Here is a 24,057-nt window from a genome sequence, read left to right on the forward strand (position 1 = left end):
ATAAACTTATTTTCCTAAAATTGCATTTAATAAGGTTGGAACAACAGTTTTCAAACTGGAATGCCCACCAGAAAATAGACTGCTGGACCCCACAGCCAGAGATTCTGATTCAGAGATGTGGAGTGGGGCTGCATTTCTAACAGGTTCCAAGATGCTGCTGTTGGTCCAGAACCACACTTTTGAGAACCACTGGGCCAGGGCATCACCCTAAACTAGATACTCTCCCATGTTCCCTGCCAAACCTTGTCAAAAGTTAATGATTACAGTGAGTCTTAACTAAGCTTTTTTAACTAAGTTTTTGTAATTTGCTTCAGAGATAAATCTGTAAAAGTCAGGAGCTTGTCAACATTTTTGTAAATTATTCAAAGTACCTCTGCCCTCCTGCCTTTTAGCCATTTCTCTGAAATCAACCCATATCCTAGCAAAATGGAATAAAGGTGCAAATTAAAGCCATCAATTTTGCTACAGTGGAGAAGCTCGGGCAAATACAGCACGAAAAGATGAAAAAAAAATTTTAATTAATGACTAAAATTGGCTTAAGGATTATCTGTGAATTTTGTTTATCTATGTTCTCCCTGTCCCAGATAAAGAGGGTGGTTGATAAAAACAGCAACCTCACCAAAGTCCACTCACTCACCAAGGCAAGGGGACTGACAGGGAAGGCCCGTTTGTTTCTGGCTGCGGGCTTGCTTCACCACAATCTGGCACACACACTAGTGTGGCCAGGTGCTAATCTAATGCAGGTGGCATCAGTGATTTGGTGATGACAAAATGGACCACAGGAGTTCCCATCATGGCTCAGTGGTTAACGAATCCGACTAGGAACCATGAGGTCCTAGGTTCAATCCCTGGCCTCACTCAGTGGGTTAAGGATCCAGCGTTGCCATGAGCTGTGGTGGAGGCTGCAGACGCAGCTCAGATCCCAAGTTCCTATGGCTCTGGCATAGGCCAGTGGCTACAGCTCCGATTAGACCCCTAGCCTGGGAACCTCCATATGCCGCGGGTATGGCCCTAGAAAGACAAACAATAAAAAAAGAAAAAAGAAAGAAAAAGGAAAAAAAAAAAGACCACAGTATTCCCAATTTCCAGGGGCTTCTATGCTGAAAGCCCAGAGTCAAAACTTACATTTTCTAATGTTCCCAAGTCTGGTTTGTGCCATGTTTCAATTTTAATGAAGAAATCATCTTTCATATATTCATTCTGCAGAAAACACAACAGCAAGATGACAGTGATCTTTCACCAGTTCTTTGGGGCTCATGTCTGCAGAAGCTTTCCCCAGCACAAGCATCCATGCTTTGACTCTACATGAAGACTGATCCTCAAATGACCACAGAATCATTATCCACCTATTTTTACAGACTTGTCAGGCAAACTAATTGCTGTATGCTTTTAAATAACTTAAACCCTGCTTGTCATGCAGCACGCAGGGCTAACATTAAAGAAGCTGTGAGGTCTGGTGAGCAAACCTGGCATTCAAAGGAAGTAGCAGAAGGAAAATAAAGTCAAGAGTGAGATTCTGAGCCAAGGCTGGAAAGAGCCCACTGACAGTGGAGCATGTGGAAGATCATGAGTTGGTGCACAGAGCACAGAGGAGGAGCCATGCAGCAGTGGGCAGTTTTAAGAAAAAAAAGCAAGAAATAGTTGAAAATGATTACTGTGTAAAGCAAAGTTTAAAGATGGAAGAGTATGTGACACAAAAATAGTTTTACTCACCGTTACAACTGAGGCATAATGAACAGGTAGGCAACAAAAGGGGAAAAATTCAGAATGTTAATCGGAGCCAAAACAGTCTGCCAACAATATTTAATGTCAGAAAGATTAAATTACCTGCCAACACAGAACATTTGGTTTACATCTGCAAAACATAGTTTCTATAGATGTGACACCAGAGGATACTTTAGATTATGGAATCAATAATTTAATTTTAAATAACTGTAAAAGGAATAATGTCACAAAAGCCAAACATTTATAAGACTAATGTAGCAAACAACAGCAACCTGTTTCAGAATATGACCTATGTCATATTCCTCCTCTACTATGCGGCAATATAGATAATATACTGCTGAAAGGACATTAAGTGATACTCCTGAGTGAGGATGACTTTTCAAGGTTTCTGTACTCATTTTATTTGCTCCCCACGGAGCCTGCTTGATCAGCTGGGACCTCATGGTGGCTGTCATCTGGGAATGAACATGTGCACCTCACAAAGGGACCCCAATGCAGCCTCTCCTCTGCCATAGCTCTTGCAGTGACTCCCTGGGAACCCACGGAAGGCCGTGCTGAGTGTCAACCTTCTCTAAGGCAGGGGCATGGGGAGTCCCTTTCCTCATTAGCAGCAGGGTAGACAGTGAGATGGTTTCTGGGAAGCAGACTTACTTGTTCTACAGTAGGGGTATGCGTTCCAGGCTTTCTCGTGAAACACCAAGGAGCCCTCAGGAGCGATCATCCTCACGAATGCAGGAACTTTGCTGTGATGAGAGAAATAATGGACATATTTTCAACAGCACCATTAATTCTTTGTTGGCTTCTATCATACTGCTTCAAGGAGTACTCAACTATAAAATTAGTGTAAAAACAACAATTTAATTAAGAATGTGTTTACAAATTTTTTTTTCCCCCATGGAAGCAATTCTTGGAGTTCCCGTCATGGCACAGCGGAAACAAATCCAACTAGGAGCCATAAAGTTGTGGGTTTGATCCCTGGCCTCGCTCAGTGGGTTAAGGATCTGGAGTTGTCATGAGCTGTGGTGTAGGTCACAGATGCAGCTCAGACCCTGCGCTGCTGTGGCTGTTGCACAGACTGGCAGCTGTAGCTCAGATTTGACCCCTAGCCTAGTAACCTCCATATTCAGCCACAGCAACGCGGGATCCGAGCCGCGTCTGCAACCTACACCACAGCTCACGGCAACGCCGGATCGTTAACCCACTGAGCAAGGCCAGGGATCGAACCTGCAACCTCATGGTTCCTAGTCGGATTCGTTAACCACTGCGCCACGACGGGAACTCCTCTTATGGGCTTTTGACTGAATGAATGTCAACTGCTGTTTCAAGTATGGTCAGAGGAGATGGGTGGGTTAAATATGTAATTAATACATGATAAGCTTAATGCAGATTCATGAGATAATCAGGAAAGATTCCCAACAGATAAACCACAAGCAGGAAACACAATGGGTTAACAAATGGAAAATCAGTCTTATCAGTCTTCAAAGAAAGTCAAGTGAAATGACCATTTTTACAAACTGGAGCCAGCTGTATAGAAAGCAGTTCTGCATGCAAAGGCTTTTCACAGACTGGATTCAAACCCCAACATCACCGCTTAGAAGCTGTGTGACCTTGGGCATATTATTTGGTTCCCTGAACTTCCTCCTGTGTCTAATGGAGTTGGTATTACCTACTCGGCCAGGGTTTCTGCAGGGATTCAGAGTAATGCCTTTAGCACCTAGTGCAGTACAATGAGAGCTACTGCTTTGTAATTCTAAGCTGACATGCAGGTGGGTGCTTTCACATGCTTTTCTTCAACACTTTAATCCCCCAATAACACTGTGAGTCAAGCATTAATTCATTATTTCATGTAACTGGCATTTAAGTGGCTGTATGTCAAAATGATCCTATAACTTAAAGGCCTATATATTCTTTTTTTTCCGGATCAGAGCTGCTTTCTGAGAACATTCAAGCACAACTTAATTCCCTAAACTAAGACAAAAAAACAAACCAAAGACATGTGAGACCCAGAGAGGACTTCTAGCCCCATGGTAAGATTAAGCAGTTGACCAGAGACCTTCCCATGTTGAACTCTGGGTGCTAAGTAAGGTAGGTGGAATGAAGCCCACACCAGCCATAGAGTGGGCAGCTACAGAGAAGCAGTGTGGAGAGCCCTTCCCTCCCCTCCACAGTACACAAGGGTGGGTACGCAGTTTGGAGCTCCTACTATTGTGGTAACTTAAATCACTGGAAAAGTTGCAGTACTATTATATATGCAGTATGAGTAAAATTCCAAGGGCATAAATCTGTATGTACATTTACACCCTTAAAAGATACGGCAGAGGGCTAATTCTGGGTACTTAATTCTTCTGAGATCTTGGAAGACTCATGCATAGCTTCAGAAATAACTTCAGGAGTTCCCGTCGTGGCGCAGTGGTTGACGAATCCGACTAGGAACCATGAGGTTGCGGGTTCGGTCCCTGCCCTTGCTCAGTGGGTTAACGATCCGGCGTTGCCGTGAGCTGTGGTGTAGGTTGCAGATGCAGCTCGGATCCCGCGTTGCTGTGGCTCTGGCGTAGGCTGGTGGCTACAGCTCCGATTCGACCCCTAGCCTGGAAACCTCCATATGCCGCGGGAGCGGCCCAAGAAATAGCAACAACAACAACAAAAAAGACAAAAGACAAAAAAAAAGAAAAAAAAAGAAAGAACTTCATGTATAACTTCAGAAAAATGAAGACATCATACATTAAAAGTGAAAGAATATCTATCAGTCCAAATTATTTCTTCCCTTGCTAAACAACTGGAAGCAAAATTCTCTTAAATGTCGGAGAGTCAAATCAGGGTATAATGTAATACATATAGGTAATATTTAAGACATATAAGCTACAAAATCACCTGTCCATCAAAGAGGACAAGTAAGATTATCAATGGTTCATCTGATCAACTTAGAAAAAGGCAAGAGAAAAATAGCTCAGAAATATATTTTTAACTATCCTATTTATTCCTATAGTGCTCAATATTCTAAAAAACTTTCATATTCATCCAAAGTTCTAAAATTTCCTGACACAAACAGAAAATTGGCAGTCAGTTACCAAAGGCCAGCACAAGACAAATCTGAAAGTTTCAGTATTTCTTCATCTTGTTTTCAAATGCCCATTATCTTATTTCCAGGATGCTTTCTCTACCATGTGAATTCCAAGTTTTGACTTAGTTAACAACAACCACACGGGAGTTCCCGTTGTGGCTCAGCCGTAACGAACCTGACTAGTATCCATGAGGATGCGGGTTCAACCCCTGGCTTTGCTCAGTGGGTTAAGGATACAGTATTGCCCTGAGCTGTGGTGTGGGTCACAGACGTGGCTTGGCTCTGGCATTGCTGTGGCTGTGGCTCTGATTCAACCCCTAGCCTGGGAACTTCCATATGCCATGGGTGTGGCCCTCAAAAGACCAAAAAAAGAACGACCAAATCTTTGAGCCAGCTTTGTTTCAAGTTTACTGGCTTTTTATATTTAACATGAGTACATTAGCACACATCTCTCCTCAATGAATCTAAGTAATTGACTAAACTTAGGGAAAATGTATAAATGAAGTAAACAAAATTGAATTTCAATTCCACTGTAAAGGCGAGGAATTTTCATTAATGGCAGCTTTAATATATTCCTAACAAGGCGGTTCAAATATGCCACTTATACACAACTGAAAGCATATACATTTTTCCCACCTCAGTATCACTTAGGAAGGCACTTCAGTATCATGCAGGAAATTCTATTTTGGAGGCTTAGAGAGTCTCAGAAAAGGGACAAATAGTAGCTAAATTAACAAAACGGAGAAACTTTCAGAAATAAACCAAAAAGGGTGTTCCTTCTCTTATTCTCCCAAACAGTCGTGATAAACCAAGACTCATGACAGTGCTGACTTCATGGTAAACATATCTAGATTTCAGCTGTTTAAGAATCAGCCTTAGTATAATGTCCAAAAACAAAAATGTACCTCCGCCTGTCATCTCTGAATGCATAATAAGAATATTTAACTTCAGGGTAAAATTCAACTGAAGTGTTTTATCAGTTATGTTATCAGTATGAAGATCTAACCTCAATATACCAATGGGTGTAAACCTGCCTGTAGTGTGGTAAGAAACTTTGTTGTGGTGGTAAAAGAAAACAAAGGGTTTATATGTTTTAAAAGATGGATAATAAATGACCATGCTATACATTGAACATCTCCTGATGTAGGAGCAGTCTTTTTAAAAAATCCTCTCCCTGAGATAAATTATACCTTGGCAAATCATTTCAAACTGCACTTTTCCCAATGGATGTTTACATCTTCCTATAGACAAAATGAACAAAACTGTTCAAAGTTTCATTTTTCCATCCTTTGAGGATAAACATCAAAATGTAAAATGCGAGACTCTGAAGCCTACATTAATTTGTCATAAACACAGCAAGTAATTTCTCCTCTTAGAATCAACTGAAATATACCTTAAATACCCTGGAGACCTCATTCATTCATCCGCTCTAGTATTTCCTGACTGTCCACTGCGCCAGAGACCACGTAATAATGGTGTACAAACAGGGATAATTCCTACCCAGAACTCACTTTCCATGGAGCGAAGCAGAAAACAGACCAGCAAATAACAAAAGGCAAAGAAAGAGAATTACCTTTCCTGGAGCGCTGTGAGGTTAAGGAACAGGTCCATGGGCAAATTGAGTACCTGGGCAAGGGTGCTCAGAAAGGACAGCCTGAGGAAGTGACATACAGTGGCAATGACAATCAGAGGATGAGGGCAGTGGCAGGCAGATACATGAAGACGGAGCAAACACAGCAAGCAGGTCAAGGGAACAGCTGACCAAAGGTCCTAAGATAGCAAAAGGTCTAGCCTCCAGCACGGCCAGACTGCAGTGAACAAAGAAGAGATGGTCACAAGATGAGGATGGTGAGGGAGGCAAGGGGCAGACAGATAACATGGGGCCCAAGAATTCAGATTTTGTTCTTTGTATGATGGGAAGCTACTGAAGGCTTAGAGGAGGGGAATGATACAACCTGATTTAAGTTTTAAGATCATTCTGGCTTTGTGTGGAAAATTAAATGGAGACAGCAAGAACAGATGGCAGCAAAAGTTGACTAAAAATGGATTAAAGATCTAAATGAAAGAACTAAAACTACAAAATTCTTAGAAAAAAAGTAAATTGAATTTCAAAATTAGAAGCTTTTAAAACCTCAAAGGATATAAGAAAATGAAAATACAACTCACAAATGGGGGAAAAAGAATGGCAAATCATACATCTGATAAGAGACTACATCTTCATAACCAGGATATATGAAGAACTCTTACAACAAAAAAGCCAATCCAATTTAAAGATGGGTAAAAGATTTGAACAGATATTTCCCCAATAATCTACAAATGACCAATAAATACATGAGAAGATGCTCAACATCATTAATCAGCAGGGAAATACAAATTAAAACCACAATGAGGAGTTCCTGGTGTGGCTCAGTGGTTAATGAATCTGACTAGGAACCACGAGGTTGTGGGTTCGATCCCTGGCCTTGCCCAGTGGGTTAATGATCTGGAGTTGCCCTGAGCTGTGGTGTAGGTTGCAGATGCGGCTCGGATCCCATGTTGTTGTGGCTCTGGTGTAGGCCGGGGGCTACTGCTCCAATTCAACCCTTAGCCTGGGAACCTCCATATGCTGTGGGAGCAGCCTAAGAAAATGGCAAAAAGACAAAACAAAAACAAAACAAAACAAAACACACACAATGAGACCATGTCCATTAGTATGGCTACTATTAAAAAAAAATCTGAAAACAAGGGTGAGCAGTGATGTGGAGAAACTGAAACCTTGACATACTGTTGGTGGGAATGTAGAATAGTGTAGTCACTTTGGAAAAGTCTGGTGGTTCTTCAAAAAGTAAGGTATGTGTATGTATGTGTATATATACTCAAGAGAAATGAAAACATGTCCACAGAGAAAGAAACTCATACACAAACATTCATAGCTGCATTATTTATAACAGTCAAAAGAATGAACAGCAAGAGACAGTCTGGAGCAAATAAGAGAAGTTCAAGAGAGAGAGAATTAATGTAATGGGTGATAGAGATGGAAGAAAAAAGGAAAGGGAGAGATATAAGGGGGGAAAAAATTACAAGATGACTTAAAATCCGTGATTTGAGGTAAAGGAATAAAACAGCCAGATACAAATTAAGTAATCTCGAGAAGGTATAACAACACTAAAATTCAAGAGAATTACAAAAACCAAAAAGAGAAAGACATATTTTTCACGTAACAAAAAGAAGAAAAGAATGAGAAATGAAACATAACATAAAGAAGAAACAATACAGTTTGGAAAATGTCTGACGTTCTTCTAAAATAGGATCACTCTTGATGCAGAAAACTTTGAACTATGCAAAACCTAAGACTCGGGACTACAAAGAAAAAAATATTTGTGGGTAACTAATTCTAGATTGAAGAATGAATTTATTATATTTGGTGGGTTTTTATTACTTTCTTATACTCATTCAGTGATGTGCATACCTCTTTAAAGAATCATATACAATCAACCTTTGTATCCTCAGATGATTTAAACTTCTCATTTTTAAACACAAACATAACTCAAGTTCCTGACAAATGATTCTTGTTGCTTACAAAAATGAACTCTTAACTTGAACCACATAAAAATTTTTAAACAGTGATTTTTCAATAAAACCTCTGCTTCAATCTTTGGGGCACAAGGCCACTCTGGAGTTAGCAAAGCTTTATTGATTCTCCATCATCCAGGACTGACTGAAGCTGGCTAGGGTATAATGCTTATGAGGAATTAAAAAATATATATATAAAAGGACTGGTCAGTGTGCCCCTATGAGGTCCCAGGAGAGCTTCAAGTTTTTCTCTGAAATATCATCTCCAAAACTGCAACATACCTCCTTGTCCTGCTTCAAAATTCTTTATCCAATAAATGCTGCCCTCCTTCCCCACCATCCACTATTAAGCGTACATTAAACTTCAGGAAATGTACTCAAACTTTTGTGGTAAATGGGGTACACAGTCAAATATGTATGCACGTAGAAATATACATTTAGGGGTCAAATTGAGAAGTGACAGAAAAGTGATGGTGTTTAGGGAAGAAGGATCCGTATGAAGGAAAGCAGTGAAGGAATGCTTTGGCTCAGGACAGATCTGAGCTCAGGAAATCAAGAAGGTTATGAGCAACCCAACCTCAGAAGAAAAGAGCCAAGGGGCTTAATAGGTCACTTCTGGAGGACAATGAAGAGATGGGCTTGGAGTTTCCATTGTGGCTAAGGGCCTGATGTTGTCTCTGTGAGGATGCAGGTTCGACCCCTAGCCTTGTTCAGTGCGTTAAGGATCCAGCATTGCTGTAAGCTTCGGCATAAGTCAAAGGTGTGGCTCAGATCTGGTGTTGCTGTGGTGCAGGCCACAGCTGCAGCTCCAATTCGACCCCTGGCCTGGGAACTTCCACATACTGCAGGCATGGCCATAAAAACACAGTGAGAGAGAGGGAGAGAGAGAGAAAGAGGAGGATGGGAGGGAGGGAAAGAAACAGGGAAAGAAGGCTTGCCTTAGAGCCAAGGGTTTTTACTTTGGACAGAGTTATGACAACTAGAGATACCTGAGGACTACTGAGTAAGTACCTTGTTAAACTCAACTTTATTTAAAGACTTGAGACTTTGAAAGACTTATGAGAAAATAAGATGTAATGAAATCCATGGCCTTAGAAGAATTTCTCTGCCAACTCTTGCAGAGTTCACTTTAGGAAATGGAAAATATTCTAACCCTCCCCCAGGGCTCAGCAGTAAAGCAGAGTGATAAAGAGGTCAGGTTCTGGAGTCACAATGCCTGCCTGGGTTCACGGCCTGTATCTGCTACAAACAGCAGTGGCATACCAGCCAGCTACTGAAACCCTGGTTACTTGACCTTAGTTTCCTCACCAGAAAAGGTTGCTGTGGGGAATGAACGGGCTCCCACCTAGAGCACCTACAGTGACCAGCACACAGAAAGTACTAGATATTTTGCTTACAATTACTATGGGTGACTCCTCACTACTTGTTATCACAGGAATGGAAAGAATCTCATTAGCTTGTAAGAGGACTATTATCTGAGATTCAAGGAAATCAGACACTTGAAATGTCCCTTGCAATGATCACTAAATTTTGAATTTTTAAATACCTTGCCAAAATTGTTTCTCATCTTCTGGCTGAGATTAAGTTTGTATATCTAAGAAGTGTTTTTGCTGAAATGCAAAAGCATACTGACCAGGGAATTCAGAGACCTCATAACACTGGGTAAAGCAGACCTCAGAACTCAAGGGTCCCAAAAGGTCTTGGAGCCCTTGGCCAACCAACTCACCCCATGAGGTTGTCAAGTGTGTAATTCTATCAATGCTATACAGTGACAGTGCACACAGCACTAGAGATTACCCAATAGAATAAATGCTGGAAAAGGACCCAAATTTAACTTCTCGAGAGACAGATAGGGATCTAAAAACTCTAGGGACTGTGGTTATGTGTCCAGCATGCTGAACTGATGCCCTTGCAGGAAACTGAAGTCTGATGGGGCTGTACTGCCAGCCCTGTGCCTTGATTGTGGTCTTTGGTCTGGGACAGTGAAAGCCTCAGCACTTGCTGTTAAATGACTCTTGACTCTTCTATAATGTAATTATCCTGTGGCTACTGTGCCTTTAGGATGACACTGATGACTCTTGAGTATAGACATTTGATTGCCTTTGCCCCAATACCTCCTCCCAGGACTACAGTGACAGGTGGCCCCCATTCTGTCGTTGTTAATGGAGATTCTGGGTTGTTTGTTTTTCATTACCACCAGAATGGCTATTATCTGCCACACTGCCTGAGATCCATTACTGCCACCATCTTTCCTTTTCCCTTTCCTGTCTCATGCCTCTCCATGCTTCATCCAACACTGCCATCTTTGTGTGACAAGGCCAGCCTTCTATGAGCATAAAATATCCTTTCCATCCAATCAGACCCTATCTCTCCCTTCTCTTGAGACACCTATGCTCATCAGCACAGGCCCTTGGGATTGCTACTTGTGGCCAAAAGAGCATGGGATTAGAAATCAGAGAATGCAGGCTCAGTCACCATTCATTCTGCCACTTACCAGCTGTGTGACTTTGAGTAAATAGGAAGCTTATGTACAATGTGTACACTGCCCATTTCTCAGGGCTACAATGATGAGTAAATGAGTGCATAAAGGGTGAAATCAAAGGGTACTGTGGAATAATTTCAGCTCCTTCTAGGAATGAAGAAGCAATTCCAGAAGCCTGACCGTACTGGGAGGCTGGCCTCCAGAGCCAAGGTTTTCCTTTATTTAATCCACTAAAAGCCTGAAAGCAATTCTGAATCTCATCATAATAAGCTCTCTAGAACAGTAATATCTCTTGCACTAACCCTATTTATACAGCCCTTTTGAACTTACCAGATTCATTATTCATGGATGGAATGTTACCTAAATTAGATGTTTCAAAAATCATTCTTTCTTTTCTCATTAAACAAAAATACGGAAGAATAAAATAAATTTAAATCACCCATAATTCCACCAAAAGAAAAACATTCTGAACATTTTAATGAATCTCTTTCTAGGCATTTTTCTGATTTTTATTATATATAACATTATTTATATACAAATTTGGTAACTGCTCTTTTCCATTAATAATATATCAAATGTTTCCCCCAGTATTCCAACTTAGTTTTCAAATGAAGAATATTATGAGTCTATTTCAAGTTTATATGGACATCACAAACCAATAGAAAAAAATTCTAAATATCAATTTTTGGGTATATTTTAGTTACCCCCCCAACCCAAGAGTTGAATTTACAATAAAAGGAGTTTCATGCATTGGTAAAATTCAATAAATGAGTAAATATAAAATGCTAGAAAAATAAAACTGAGTACACGTAAGTAAATTCAAAACTACAAATATTATATATAGATTACAGGTCATATCACCTAGAATGTCATAATTTTCTCTCAACTGGCACATTTCTGGATATATTTAGGGTGCTAACAAATGAACAGAAACCATCAATAACAGTCACTATGGATAAGTGACTAATCAAAGTTATTTACTGCCTTCATTCAAACCAGCAGCAGAAACAAAGAAATGCTGTGTTCTAGGAGAAAAGAGAAGTAAAATTTAAGGCTCTATAAGGTGATGACCTACTTTACATTCATGTGTCACTATAAACCAAGCAGTAGCCTTAAACTGAGAAAATATGAAAAATATTCATCATCACAGTTTATCTACAATTTTAAAAAGTTCTACAAAACACAGTGTTATTCTCTATGAAGAGAAGAAAGCCAAGAAAAGAGCAGATTCCCTCTTACCTTTAGTAAACTGAGGACACTACTTACAAAATAGACTCTTAAAAACCATTACTGACCTTTTGCCCTTGGATAAATATTGGTATGCATTTTCTATTTTAAAATATCTATGCCAAAGACAGATGAGACTGCCAAACTTAGGAGAATGTACAAAAGAACTTCTACAAACCAAAGAGATAAAAATAATGAGTAATGGATCTAAACAGTCAAGTCACACAAGAAATTCAAATGGTTAATTAGTAAGAAAAGACATTCCACTTCACTAATAAAGAAATGCAAATTTAAACAAGAGGCTATTTTCTGTGAATCAAATTGGCAAAAATAAAAAGATTTTTAAAAATATAGGAAAATGAATACTTTCAAACTCTTAGAGCACAATCTGGCAATATCAAAATTTTAAAAGAGCATGGCCTTTCAGCAATCCTACTGTAATAAATTTCCCCTAGAGAAATAGTACTCTAAGGCATAAAGACTTATGTACACCCACCTTCACAGAAATATTATCTGTAATAGACAAATTAGAAAATACCCAAAACACCTAAATTTACTTATCATTTACAAAATGCTTAAGTAAATAATGCTTATGTCCATACTAAGAAATTTTACTCAGCTTTAAAAAGAATGGAAAGGGCATTAAATAACAACATAGAAAGATGTTCATGATGTATCACTGAAAATTAAAGCTAAGGGCAGAACCATATGTACAGTATGATTACCATTTGTTGTGGAAAACAATAAATAATACAAGTGATATATTTCTGTGTTTTTTAAAAATTTATTTGAGTATGTATAAGAAAATTATCTGGAAGGATAAACTAAATCTTATTTAGTTTCTCTCTGGGGTTACAGATATGTGATGACGTGAGGTAGAAACTAAGTTTTTAATTATAATCTGCTGAATTTTTTAATAAACAGATTACTTTATAATTTAAAAATAAAGAAGTAGAATCCTCTCAAAAAATTAAAATGCAATATATTCTTACATGAAAATGTTTGTTTTGGTCACATTAAAATATTTTAAAGTACGTCAGCTCATCTATTAGTGAGTTAGGTAGCTGCATGCTTGATAAGTGGGCTGTATAGTTAAAACCTGATTATTTAATATAATGACTAAGATCAAATGTGAACACTCTGCTTACCTCTTTAAGTGATAAATTTTGTGTGTATACTGTCCCTTTTCTCCATCCTTTTCATAAGGTTCATTCTTTAAAACTTCAATTCCTTCACCACCACCAGTCTCATTCTTACTGGCTTCTGCAACAGAGTAAAGCTGCCCAACCTGATACTGAAATAACAAAGAGTACAGAACTTCAATAAGTCAGGAGTAACTGCAGAAACTTCCTACGCTGAAATCTTACTATAAAGTACATCCAAACCATTCAGCACATATGTTCTATATGAAAACATGACTCAAATTAGAAATTAATATGTTTAGAGAGACAAACACCAGATGATCATACAGCAAGAAACCATAATATTTTACAAGATTTCCATTATTTAAGAAAACCGTTAGTTACAAATACTCTGGTACTTTAATATATCCACTTATCCAGACAATATCTTGACATTTGTTTTAGTTTTTTGAGTAATAAATAAATGTTTGTATCTTCTAAAGCATTTTTACATCTATTATACCTCACTTAATTTCACGAAATTCTAAAGAAGGTACGGCAGGAACATAACTGTTACTTTGCCAAATAAGAAAGCTGGGCAATCAGAATACCATTCTCAATAAGGAGGAGGAGGAAGATAAAAGTGTAATAACAAAAGCCTGCAAATATGAAGAACCATTATAGCCCAAATTTTAGTAGACTTCTGGAGTCTTTTTTCCATGACCTATGTACACAACATACCAAATTTGGCCTTTGCCCACCTAAATAGAAAGAGTATTGGGTACCCAGGGTCAGAACTGTTAGGCGTGAAGTTCTCCCATAAACAGAAACTGTTTTTAAAGTATTTATAAATATCCAACTATTACCATAAAAGGCAAGAAGTTGCTGACAGTGGTTTCTACTTTATTTTAAAGTGAATAGAAATTCTCAGTGGCCTGCACTGATACCTATGTGTGGGCAGTACTGCTCTATACCAACCTGGAGTTTCTAACAGCTCCAATAAATGATAAAAAGCAAATTCTTGTGTTCTAATTTCTTCTAATGACTCAATCATGGCATTATCTCTAATCTCTTCAAATTTGGCTAAATTTCTTCTTCCCAGTGAAGACGGCCAAAAGAAATCATTTTTCTTTTCCAAACCTATTTTCAAAGAAAAGCTACCTCTAAAAACTAATAATTCAAAACTAACATTTTATTTGAGGAACAAAAAATAGTGGAAGTTGTAAGCTTAGCAAATATTTCTTTCTTCTTTTTTTTTTTTAATCTTTTCTAGGGCCACACTCGCAGCATATGGAGGTTCCCAGGCTAGGGGTCCAATTGGAGCTGTAGCCACTGGCCTACACCAGAGCCACAGCAACGCGGGATCCTTAACCCATTGATCAAGGCCAGGGATTGAACCCGCAACTTCATGGTTCCTAGTCGGATTCATTAACCACTGAGCCATGATGGGAACTCCAGCTTAGTAAATATTTCTATTTAAAAAGCCCATGGGAATATGATGCTATCTTGTAGGTTAATTTACACACACAGACACACACACACACGTGTATACACCCTTAATTTGGAAGGGTTCAGGAAGCTAAAACCAAACACATATCTTAACTGCATCAAAAATAAGTTTTTATAGAAATTTCAGACTGAAGAAAGGGCTGTATTTCTTCTTTTGGCTTTTGTGATATAACACCAGGATTTGTCCAGTAATGCTACAATACTTAAGGCCTTCAAAGTACAGTTTTTAACAGCGTCATATTTTAAAAACAGGATTAAAATCTCTAAGTCAGAGGGTAAATCTGATCTTGGTCAGGAACAGCGTAACAAAAATTTACACAGAAAACAACTAAACAACAGTATCCAAAAAATGGTATTAATGGACTGATATTTTGCAGCATGTTGCTAGACTTTCATTCTCATTTTTAAGAATAACTTAAAGACAGAAGGCATGTTCACTAAGTCTGAACATAACAAAAAGCTGAGATTATTTTGGGTGATAATGCTAAGACTCAGAACGATTTCAACAAATTGATCCAACTAGCTAAAACCAGAAGAAAAAATTTAACAAAAACAAATGTCAATCTCCACATTCAAGTTCAAACAATCAATTGTACAAGTAAGGAACAGGGGTGCCTGGCTTGTTTCGAGTGTTTTAATAATACACTTGAATACAGAAACCTCAGACACTGAGATGTATGCAGCTGTGTTCAAGTCTGCATTCAACAGTGCCAGACAGCTACTCATTTCTAGTTCCTGCATTTTATTTTATTTTCTTGACTGCCTTCTGTCAGCTGTCACGTCTTAGGTTATCTGTTTGTTTTGTCCCACTTCCAATTCACTGCTTCTAATCTAGTGTCAGCTCTAGGAAAAGCAGATAACCAAACAAATTATACAAGTTACAGAAGGGCCCAAAGGGTTTTATGGGTTTCACTACACCTATCTTGATTTCTCAGAGGCCATCTCTGCTTTTATCCTCATTCCTGGCTATAATGCAGATAGATACAACTGCAGGACAGGCAGGTTATGAATAGGTGATGTATTTCTGTATCACGTGCAGATCAAAGGAGACATCTCTCAGGGTTCTGTGCTGGTCAGACCATGTCTTGAATACTGTTTTTGGTTGAGAGCAATTATAATACATGCTGTATTAGTGAAAAAAACTGGTGAGGAAGTCTAGGAGTTGTGTTATATTATGCCAAATGAACGTGCTGGGAATGTTTAACCTTGTGACCTCCTGTACAGATGGAACAAAAGGGCTGGGGGAGGAGAGAACTGCCAAAAGCCTGGTTACCACATACAAGACAGAACAGGCTTACCTCTCTTTGCTTAAGTGGAAGAAACTCTAAACAACAGGCAAACTTTATAGGAAAGCAGATTTTGGTTTAAAGAAATGACAAATGTTTAAAATATCCAACAGTAGAGTAGGCTGCTTCTCTAGCAGATGACTCAACCCTAAAGTGTCTAAGTTGAGGAGTTCCCGTCGTGGCGCAGTGGTTAACGAATCCGACTAGGAACCATAAGGCTGCAGGTTCAGTCCCTGCCCTTGCTCAGTGGGTTAACGATCCGGCGTTGCCGTGAGCTGTGGTGTAGGTTGCAGACGCGGCTTAGATCCCATGTTGCTGTGGCTCTGGTGTAGGCCGGTGTCTACAGCTCCAATTAGACCCCTAGCCTGGGAACCTCCATATGCCGCGGGAGCGGCCCAAGAATAGCAAAAAGACAAAAAAAAAAAAGTGTCTAAGTTGAGGCTGGAACCTCCTTTCTCTGGGATATTGTAGACAGAATTCCAGCACTGGGTAGGAGATTAATCTACATTTTCAGACCCTTCCAAAACAAGGCAGTTTGACAGAAATTCACTTATAATTAATTATCTCCGACACATCATAATTCACTTTGTCACATAAACTGCAAAGTAAAGGTAAATGAATACAATAAAAATATGACTTTAGATTAACATATCAAATAAATTATATCAATAATACAGAAGCAAAACTCACCTCCTGAACAGAACATGGCAAAACCACACGGCTAAAAAGACAAAAGGATAAAAAATATGTTACACACGAAATGGCTCACTTGAAGACATAGATCTCTACGCTTAAAAGAGCTTCTACTTTAAACTCAATGATAGCAGAGTATAAGGTGTCATTTATGGGAGAAGGTCTTTGAAATGACTACAGCTCTAAATAAGAGTTTTTAAATGGGGGAAATAAAACTGCCATTCCTGGCTCTCAGTGATCACTCGCCTTTAGTGTCCTCATTGTACCAGGACCCCAAAAACTCAGCTGTAGAAATTCTTGTGAGGAACAAAGGAACAAGAGAAAAACTCATCACTGAAAATTGCAGGGTAGAGGATGGATTACTTGTATACCATCTGGTCAGGTGGCCCTCATGAAATTTTTAGTTGGGTTTCATTCTCCATCTACATACTATGCATTTTATTTTTATGATACATGAATGAATGCTTCTAAAAATTATTTCACACTACCCAATTATCCCTTGATTTTACTGAGAAAAGTAAAAGGCTCTTTAGAGTTAATAAGTAAAAAACTTTACAATGGAAAATACTTCGAACCTTATAACTATAATCCCTTCCAGGGTAGATTCAATATAAGGTTGCTGTGTTTGATCTTGTCCAAGAGAGTTTATTGTACATACAACAGGACACGTACGAAGGCACAATGATCCTGAAGATGAATTTCAAAAAGAATACTATGATGAACTACTGCATACCAGGATATTGCACTGTATCTCCAGATTTTTTTAATAAGTAAGTACTTTCACACGTATTTCCACAATAATCTCTGAAAGCCAAGGCCATCTATGAATTTCAGTTGTCTCATGATAATAGCTGGTGCCCAAGATAGCAACTTTTTTTCTTTGGGGGGGGGGGGCGCGACGACTTGTTCATTCTCAAACTTTTCCCTCCTGACCTTCAAACTACCACAGTAGTGTCATTTATTTGAGGAGTTCTCGTCGTGGCGCAGCGGAACCATGAGGTTTCGGGTTCGATCCCTGGCCTCACTCAGTGGGTTAAGGATCCAGCATTGCGGATCTGGCGTTGCTGTGGCTCTGGTGGAGGCCGGCAGCAACAGCTCCAATTAAACCCCTAGCCTGGGAACCTCCATAAGTCACAGGTGCAACCCTAAGAAAGGGCAAAAGACAAAAAAAAAATTAAAATAAAAAAATAAAATCTTATTTTAACTCTTTCCATTATAAGGAGAGAGAAAAAATATTATGGAATTCATGTCAATTTTCATTTCATAGAAAATCCCCAATAGTTTTCCAACTTCTCTTCAGCTATGCTTCCCACCTCCTCCTCATTCCTCTTTATTCTCCTCAAACATTGATGCTTGAAAAAACATGTCTCTAGTTATTTCCTACTCCTTGACTACTGATAATGGTCAACTAAAGACAATGAACATTCTCAAAGTCACAATGGTTAACTAATTTTTATTCTCATCAAGAATAAACTTGTTATACTAAATCCTGCCATACCTAAGCATTTTAACTGTTGCCTCAGGGTCCACACTAATTTGCTCACTATCTCAGTAACAGAAAATAAACTGGGGTAGAGAAGTGCAGTGATCAGGAGGAAGACTACAATACAGGATGGGAGCATATTTCGTTAAGATATGGACAAAGATAGAGGTTGGGAGCATATTTTAAGGGCCTGGAATACAATGGTAAGAAATCTATTAAATTTATTAGACAACAAGGAACCTGAAATTTATTACTTCCAAAAGGTAGGTTCATAGCTACAGCTAACCTGAATACGTCACCTGTAGGTGATTAAAAAGACTGAGAAGCAGGAGGGTGGGGAAAAGCCATTTTTGGGAGGCAGGGCAAGGATTTACAAAGCCTGAATCACAATGCTGGGGTGTAAAAGAAACAGAATGAAGGAATAGAGAGGAAACAGTTAAAGAAGTCCCTGAAGTTTCACAAAGCCAAAGAATCACTTCTGAGTAATTTTAACAACTACTCACTAGCAGGAAGATCCCTATTTTTATGTAACAACACTTTCAGGAAATTTACTGCACAAAATCAAAGTGACTGATAAAGAAATTCTGAATGAAAGATGAGTCAAGTAACTTTAAGATTTGCTTGAGAAAAAGTAAAAGAGCAAAGAAATAGACAAGCTGTGATTTTTGTATTATTACTCTAAAAGCAGCACTCAACTTTTAGAGCAATTTGAAAAATCTCAAACTTCTCTGAACACCCTCATGAAAATAATTTTCCAAATGGATCTACCAACAGTTCTTTAAAACAAGGACTTTACCCTAACAGCAATTTCATCTGTTGCTTAAGTAACGAGTTGACAGGAACTACCCACCCTGAAAAAATCATTTCTAACCTTTCAATTCATGTCAAAAATAGATGGTATTTCTTAAGACAACAAACATTTGCCAAAGTATTTTTCAGTTTACCAACATCCTCACATCAGAATGACCTATTCATTGCTCCTAACCAAAAACTATTTTAGAAAGTTGATGTGTAAGCAGGAAGAATCTTTTTTTTTTTTTTTTAAATTAAACATTGAGTTCTTACAGTGGGCTAGACAAGATGCTGTGCCGAATACTGGGAATACTTAAATAAGAAATAGCCTCTGCCATCAAAAAGTCTAGGGGAGACATACATGAGGAGTGAGCATCAAGAAATGTAACTCATAACTTCTTCAGAAAAATATTACACCTTGAACACATTTCAACATTTGTTACCTCTGTACATTAAAATTTTTATAATGGAAGTAATGATTCACAAAAAGCATAGCATGCAAATTCCCAATGAGAACTGCTTTCCATGAGTTAGCGTTGATACTACTCATATAACTGTCAAAGGGATCTAGTGAACAGTTAATTCACGCTTTAGGAAGGAGAAAATAATAAAAGAAAAATAATTCAATCTATGATCTAAAATCCATTCTACAACTCATTTGCTATGTGACTTGGGCCAAGTCAACTTCCTTCTGTTTTATTCCCTCCAGAAGTCTTAAATATCTGCAACCTATCTGCCTTACAAAGATGTCAGTCAGAGTAATATATAACTCTTGCATGATATATTGTACAAATTACGTGGAAGAGAAATTTTATAAATCCAAAGTTCAATACTATAAGATTTAACTGAAAATGTGCCTTTTTTCATGATCCCTGTCACTAATGTTATAATTGTTCATTAACTTACTTAACAAATATTTATTGAACTCTTATGTGCCAGAGACTATGAGAGTAAGCAAAATAGATTCATGGAGATTACATGCAGTGAGAGAATACATCTAGTAAAATATAAAAATAATAATTGTGTTGCATGTTAGATGGTGGTAACTGCTAGAGAGAGCAATAAAGCAGGGAAGGCAAACACCAAATGGTGGGTAATGCAATTGCATCTTCAGAGAGGAATTACTTAAGAAGGTGATATTTAAGCAGAATCCTGAAAGAAGGTGAGTTAGTGAGAAGTGGGAAGAGCACTTCACCAAGAGGGAACACCAACCAGAAAGGCCCTGAACTGAGCTTTTTTTCCTGCAGTACTAGTGAAGGAACAGTAAGGAAGCTGAGCCTGAAATCGGCAAGGGAAGGACAGCAGTAACTGAAATCACTTCACAAGTGTTAATGCCGTGGCATCGGCTTTTATTCTCAGTGAGATAAGGAAGGAGTCTGGAGAGTTTTAGGCAGAGAAGCGAAGCGTGACTTTTTAAAATTAGTCTGAGAACTAACACTAGAAATAAGCTGTCTGGAGTTAGATAAATTAAGACAAAAATTTTAAAGAGTTTAAAATGAAAAGAGCATTTGAAAAACCCAAGAATTGACCACACTCAAAATCCCCTGTTGCCCAAGGGATCCTGACAACACGAACCAGCTGTGACGGCTGAACATTCACTGCCAACCAGATTTCCTGTGATATTCACAGGCCTTGCCGGTAGGAAATGCCATTAACTTTTCAACAAAACTACTAAGCCGGTATGATGCACCTAGAAACCCTTCTATTAGACCAACCGCACGTTAACGCTTCATCTAAATCCCGGAACCTGGAATGTTATCCTATCCCAAAGATGTGAAAACTGAAACACAGAGCAGAGGGCTGACTTTCCAGTTTTAAGTCAACTGAGCTGCCCAGTGAAGTGCAGGTTTCTCGGATTCCCGGCTCCAGTAATAACTTCTGGTCGCCTACACCCCAGCTTGAGTCCCGACACCAGGGCTGCCTTTACCTGGCAAGCCCATCTCCCCAGGGTTACCGGCAGGCTCCACCCCGGACGACAAATCACAGATCCACTGCGTCTCGCCCACCCTCGGGCTTCGGCTGGATCCCACCCAAGAGCTTGGGGGTAGGCCCAGTCTCAAGACTGGGGTGGGGGGTTGGGGAGAAGGCGGGTCCCGGCGGAAACTCGCGGCCGCGCCTTCCCCAACCACGCGCTCCAGCCGGGACCCTGCCGCCTCCGCCCCGAGGGAGAAGGCAGCAGTGTTACCACGGCAACGCCGCGGGGAGTGTCTGTGGACGCAGAGCGGAGGGGCCTCGAGTGGGCCGGGGGCGCGGGCCGAGGGGAGGGGGCGCGCGCTGGGAGCGGCCGACCCGAGACTCGCTTCTTCTCAGGAATATTCTGCCACATATCAATAAATGAATCTCCCATTACTGCAGTCCCAGAACGTCGCTCCCGTCCACCAATTCCACTTACAATTCTTTAATCAGCACCATCTTCCTGGAACCCCTCACAGCTGCCGCCGCTACCACCACCGCCGCCGCCGCTACCGCTTCTTACAGCGCCTGCGCGACCCCGCCTCCCAGCCGCCCGAGCTGCCTCGGCGCTTGCGCGTCCACACCCTTCCGCCGCGTCAGCGCGCGCGAGGGACTGGCTCCGCCCCAGCCTCGCGCCCCACCCTAGGTGCGCGAGGCCTCCTCTGCGGCTGCGCGAGCTCGGCGCGCTGTCGCTCTTCTCCTGCCGCGTGCTCCTCCTTCCAGTCGGGTTTTCTCGCTGTCGCTTTGCAGCCTACGCACTCTGGTGAGTTTTCCAGTCAGTTCCCAGGAGGTCGTTTCCGGGAAAACTGAACTTTCTCTCGCTGCTTTTGAGAGGAGGCCCGCCTTCTTGCCAGATACCTCACTTCCCAAGTCCGTGATAATTACTCGGGTCGGGGAGGCAGATGCCGCCGGGTTCTGTCCCGCTCTCCAGTCCAATCAGGTCCGCCGTTCGGGCTTCGCCGGGTTGGCGGCTCACGCGCACGTTCCCCAAGCCCATCCCCAAGCCTCGAACAGCTGTGGCCACAAGAGTTCTCTGCGCCCCAGTCCCTCCTGTCCAAGAGTCCAGAGCCCCGCCGTGGCCGTGACCCAACTGCAGGAGTCCTCTCGGGGGAAGAAGGTTGCTTGCCCTCAGCACCCCGGAAGGGGCTGTGTTTTGGGAGACCTTAGCGAGGCCCAGGCTGCAGCTAAGAGCCAGGAGGTGGACCTCGGGAGAAGTTGTAGCCCAGGGTCACTCGCTTGCTCTATGCCAGTCACCGTAGTAGGCCCGGGGGATCCTTCTGAAAGCAAAATGCGCAGTCTCTGTGCTCACCTGAAAACAAACAAAAGAATTTGGCGCCGTGGTACGATGTATTCTATGAATAAGGTACAGTAGGGTAATGGGGAGGCAGAGTAATCAAGGGAAGGACTCTCAGGCCACGTTTTAACCTAGTATTTTAAGTAGCCCGGCCTGTGAAGATGGGGGAGGCAATTAGTGGAAAATAAGCTGTGAGGCTGAAATAAGTTTAGGGTAGTAGTTGAGCAGATAGATAGAGGGCAGGTGTGGCTAGAATGCCTTAATAGGCGGTGGGGGAGATAAGCTGGGACTAAATAGATCACCAGGCCGTAAAGGCAGTTAAAGAGTATGAATTGTATTCTAAGAACCGTAGGAAGCTGTTGAAACGTTATTAAAGAAATTTTTAAAATCATTAAAACACTTTCATATAAATTATATGAATACACCCACTGGAGTTAGGGCTGCCTCAAACAAACAAAAAAAAGTTTCTTGCCTAAAAGCTAGAAACTTCCTCCTAAGGAGGTCACTGGGATTCATTGACTTTCTGTGATGTGTAACACTATTAACACTAATTATTGTGTTGCTGAGGATTCAAGGAAACACATGCTCTTATTTTCCAAGAGCTGAGAAACTGGAAATAGCTTCTATTGATTGGGCATCTTTTATTTGCGAAGTACTCTGTTAGGTAATGGAGATGTTTTATCTCATTTCACCCTTCGAACAACATGAGGTAGGCCTTTTTGCATGCTTTACAAGGGAAAAATGTTCAGAGAGCCAACTTAAATGACTTGTGCAAAAATCACTTAGATTGTTTACAGGTTTGTTTACAATCACTTAGATTGTTTCAAATATAGGTTTTACAAATTTCAAAATCTTTTCTTTCCAGTACACTGGCTTTTTTGTAGATAAAAATAAATCTGGTCTTTCCAGTGCACTGACTTTTTTCTAGGTGAAAATAAAAAGTTGAAGCGGAGTTCCCGTCATGGCGCAGTGGTTAACGAATCCGACTAGGAACCATGAGGTTGAGGGTTCGTGATGGGGTTGAGGGTTCGGTCCCTGCCCTTGCTCAGTGGGTTAACGATCCGGCGTTGCCGTGAGCTGTGGTGTAGGTTGCAGACGTGGCTCGGATCCCGCGTTGCTGTGGCTCTGGCATAGGCCAGTGGCTACAGCTCCGATTCGACCCCTAGCCTGGGAACCTCCATATGCCGCAGGAGCGGCCCAAAGAAATAGCAAAAAGACCAAAAAAAAAAAAAAAATTGAAGCATATGGACAGTCTTTAGGACAAACAGTTGTATTCAATTATGGCTGTGGTCAAAACCTAGATGATACTTAAAGAATAGTCTACAAATTTGAATACTCCTGTATATTAGTTTTAGGAAATCTTTTTTTCTTTTTTTAAGGCCTAGAAAGATAATATTAATTGCCAAACTTACAAGTAGTCATTTTATGTTGTAGTTTCTCCCCAGTTGTTACCCAGGCTGAAAATATAAATAGCTTTAAAAACGTTGACATGCTTTATTAATGATTAAGAAAAATTAGGATGTTGCAGAACATTTGTGTAACTTTTGAAGTCTTCTCACTAGTGTCCACTAAAACCATTCTCTACATAGTACAGTTACTGCTCATAGGAACATTAATGTTTGTAAAATAAATGAAGAGACAGTGTGCTAGGTAGATTCAGGGTACAGTGTAGACATTGTCTCCTTTTACTATCTAAAGATTCATAATAAAACACTCAATTGAAAACCACAAGATAATTAACCAGTGTAGATATATTTATTGAGGGGAAGAAAACGTATTAGTTCAACATTAGCAAGGTTGATAGAAACCATGTAATCTGTATATCTAAATACTTGTACATTTACACCTGCTGAAAAGATAAAAATGGCAGAATAAGGGA

General features: G+C 40.1%; 1 protein-coding gene across 2 annotated transcripts in view; it reads right to left on the reverse strand.

The window, feature by feature from the left end:
- The window catches only part of PITPNB (phosphatidylinositol transfer protein beta), a 64,712-nt gene extending 43,285 nt beyond the window's left edge, over positions 1-21,427 (reverse strand). For both annotated transcript variants that reach the window (XM_047762352.1, XM_047762353.1), the window contains exons 1-6: positions 21,324-21,427; positions 16,654-16,684; positions 13,196-13,341; positions 2,377-2,468; positions 1,714-1,721; positions 1,126-1,200 (exon numbers count right to left, since the gene is read on the reverse strand). In XM_047762352.1, coding sequence (XP_047618308.1) covers positions 1,126-1,200; positions 1,714-1,721; positions 2,377-2,468; positions 13,196-13,341; positions 16,654-16,684; positions 21,324-21,343 — 372 coding nt within the window. In that variant the 5' untranslated portion in view covers positions 21,344-21,427. The remainder of the gene's footprint in view (positions 1-1,125; positions 1,201-1,713; positions 1,722-2,376; positions 2,469-13,195; positions 13,342-16,653; positions 16,685-21,323) is intronic.
- Between the last annotated feature and the right edge of the window lie 2,630 nt (positions 21,428-24,057).

Source organism: Phacochoerus africanus, chromosome 15, assembly GCF_016906955.1.
Source record: "Phacochoerus africanus isolate WHEZ1 chromosome 15, ROS_Pafr_v1, whole genome shotgun sequence".
NCBI classification, from domain to species: domain Eukaryota; kingdom Metazoa; phylum Chordata; class Mammalia; order Artiodactyla; family Suidae; genus Phacochoerus; species Phacochoerus africanus.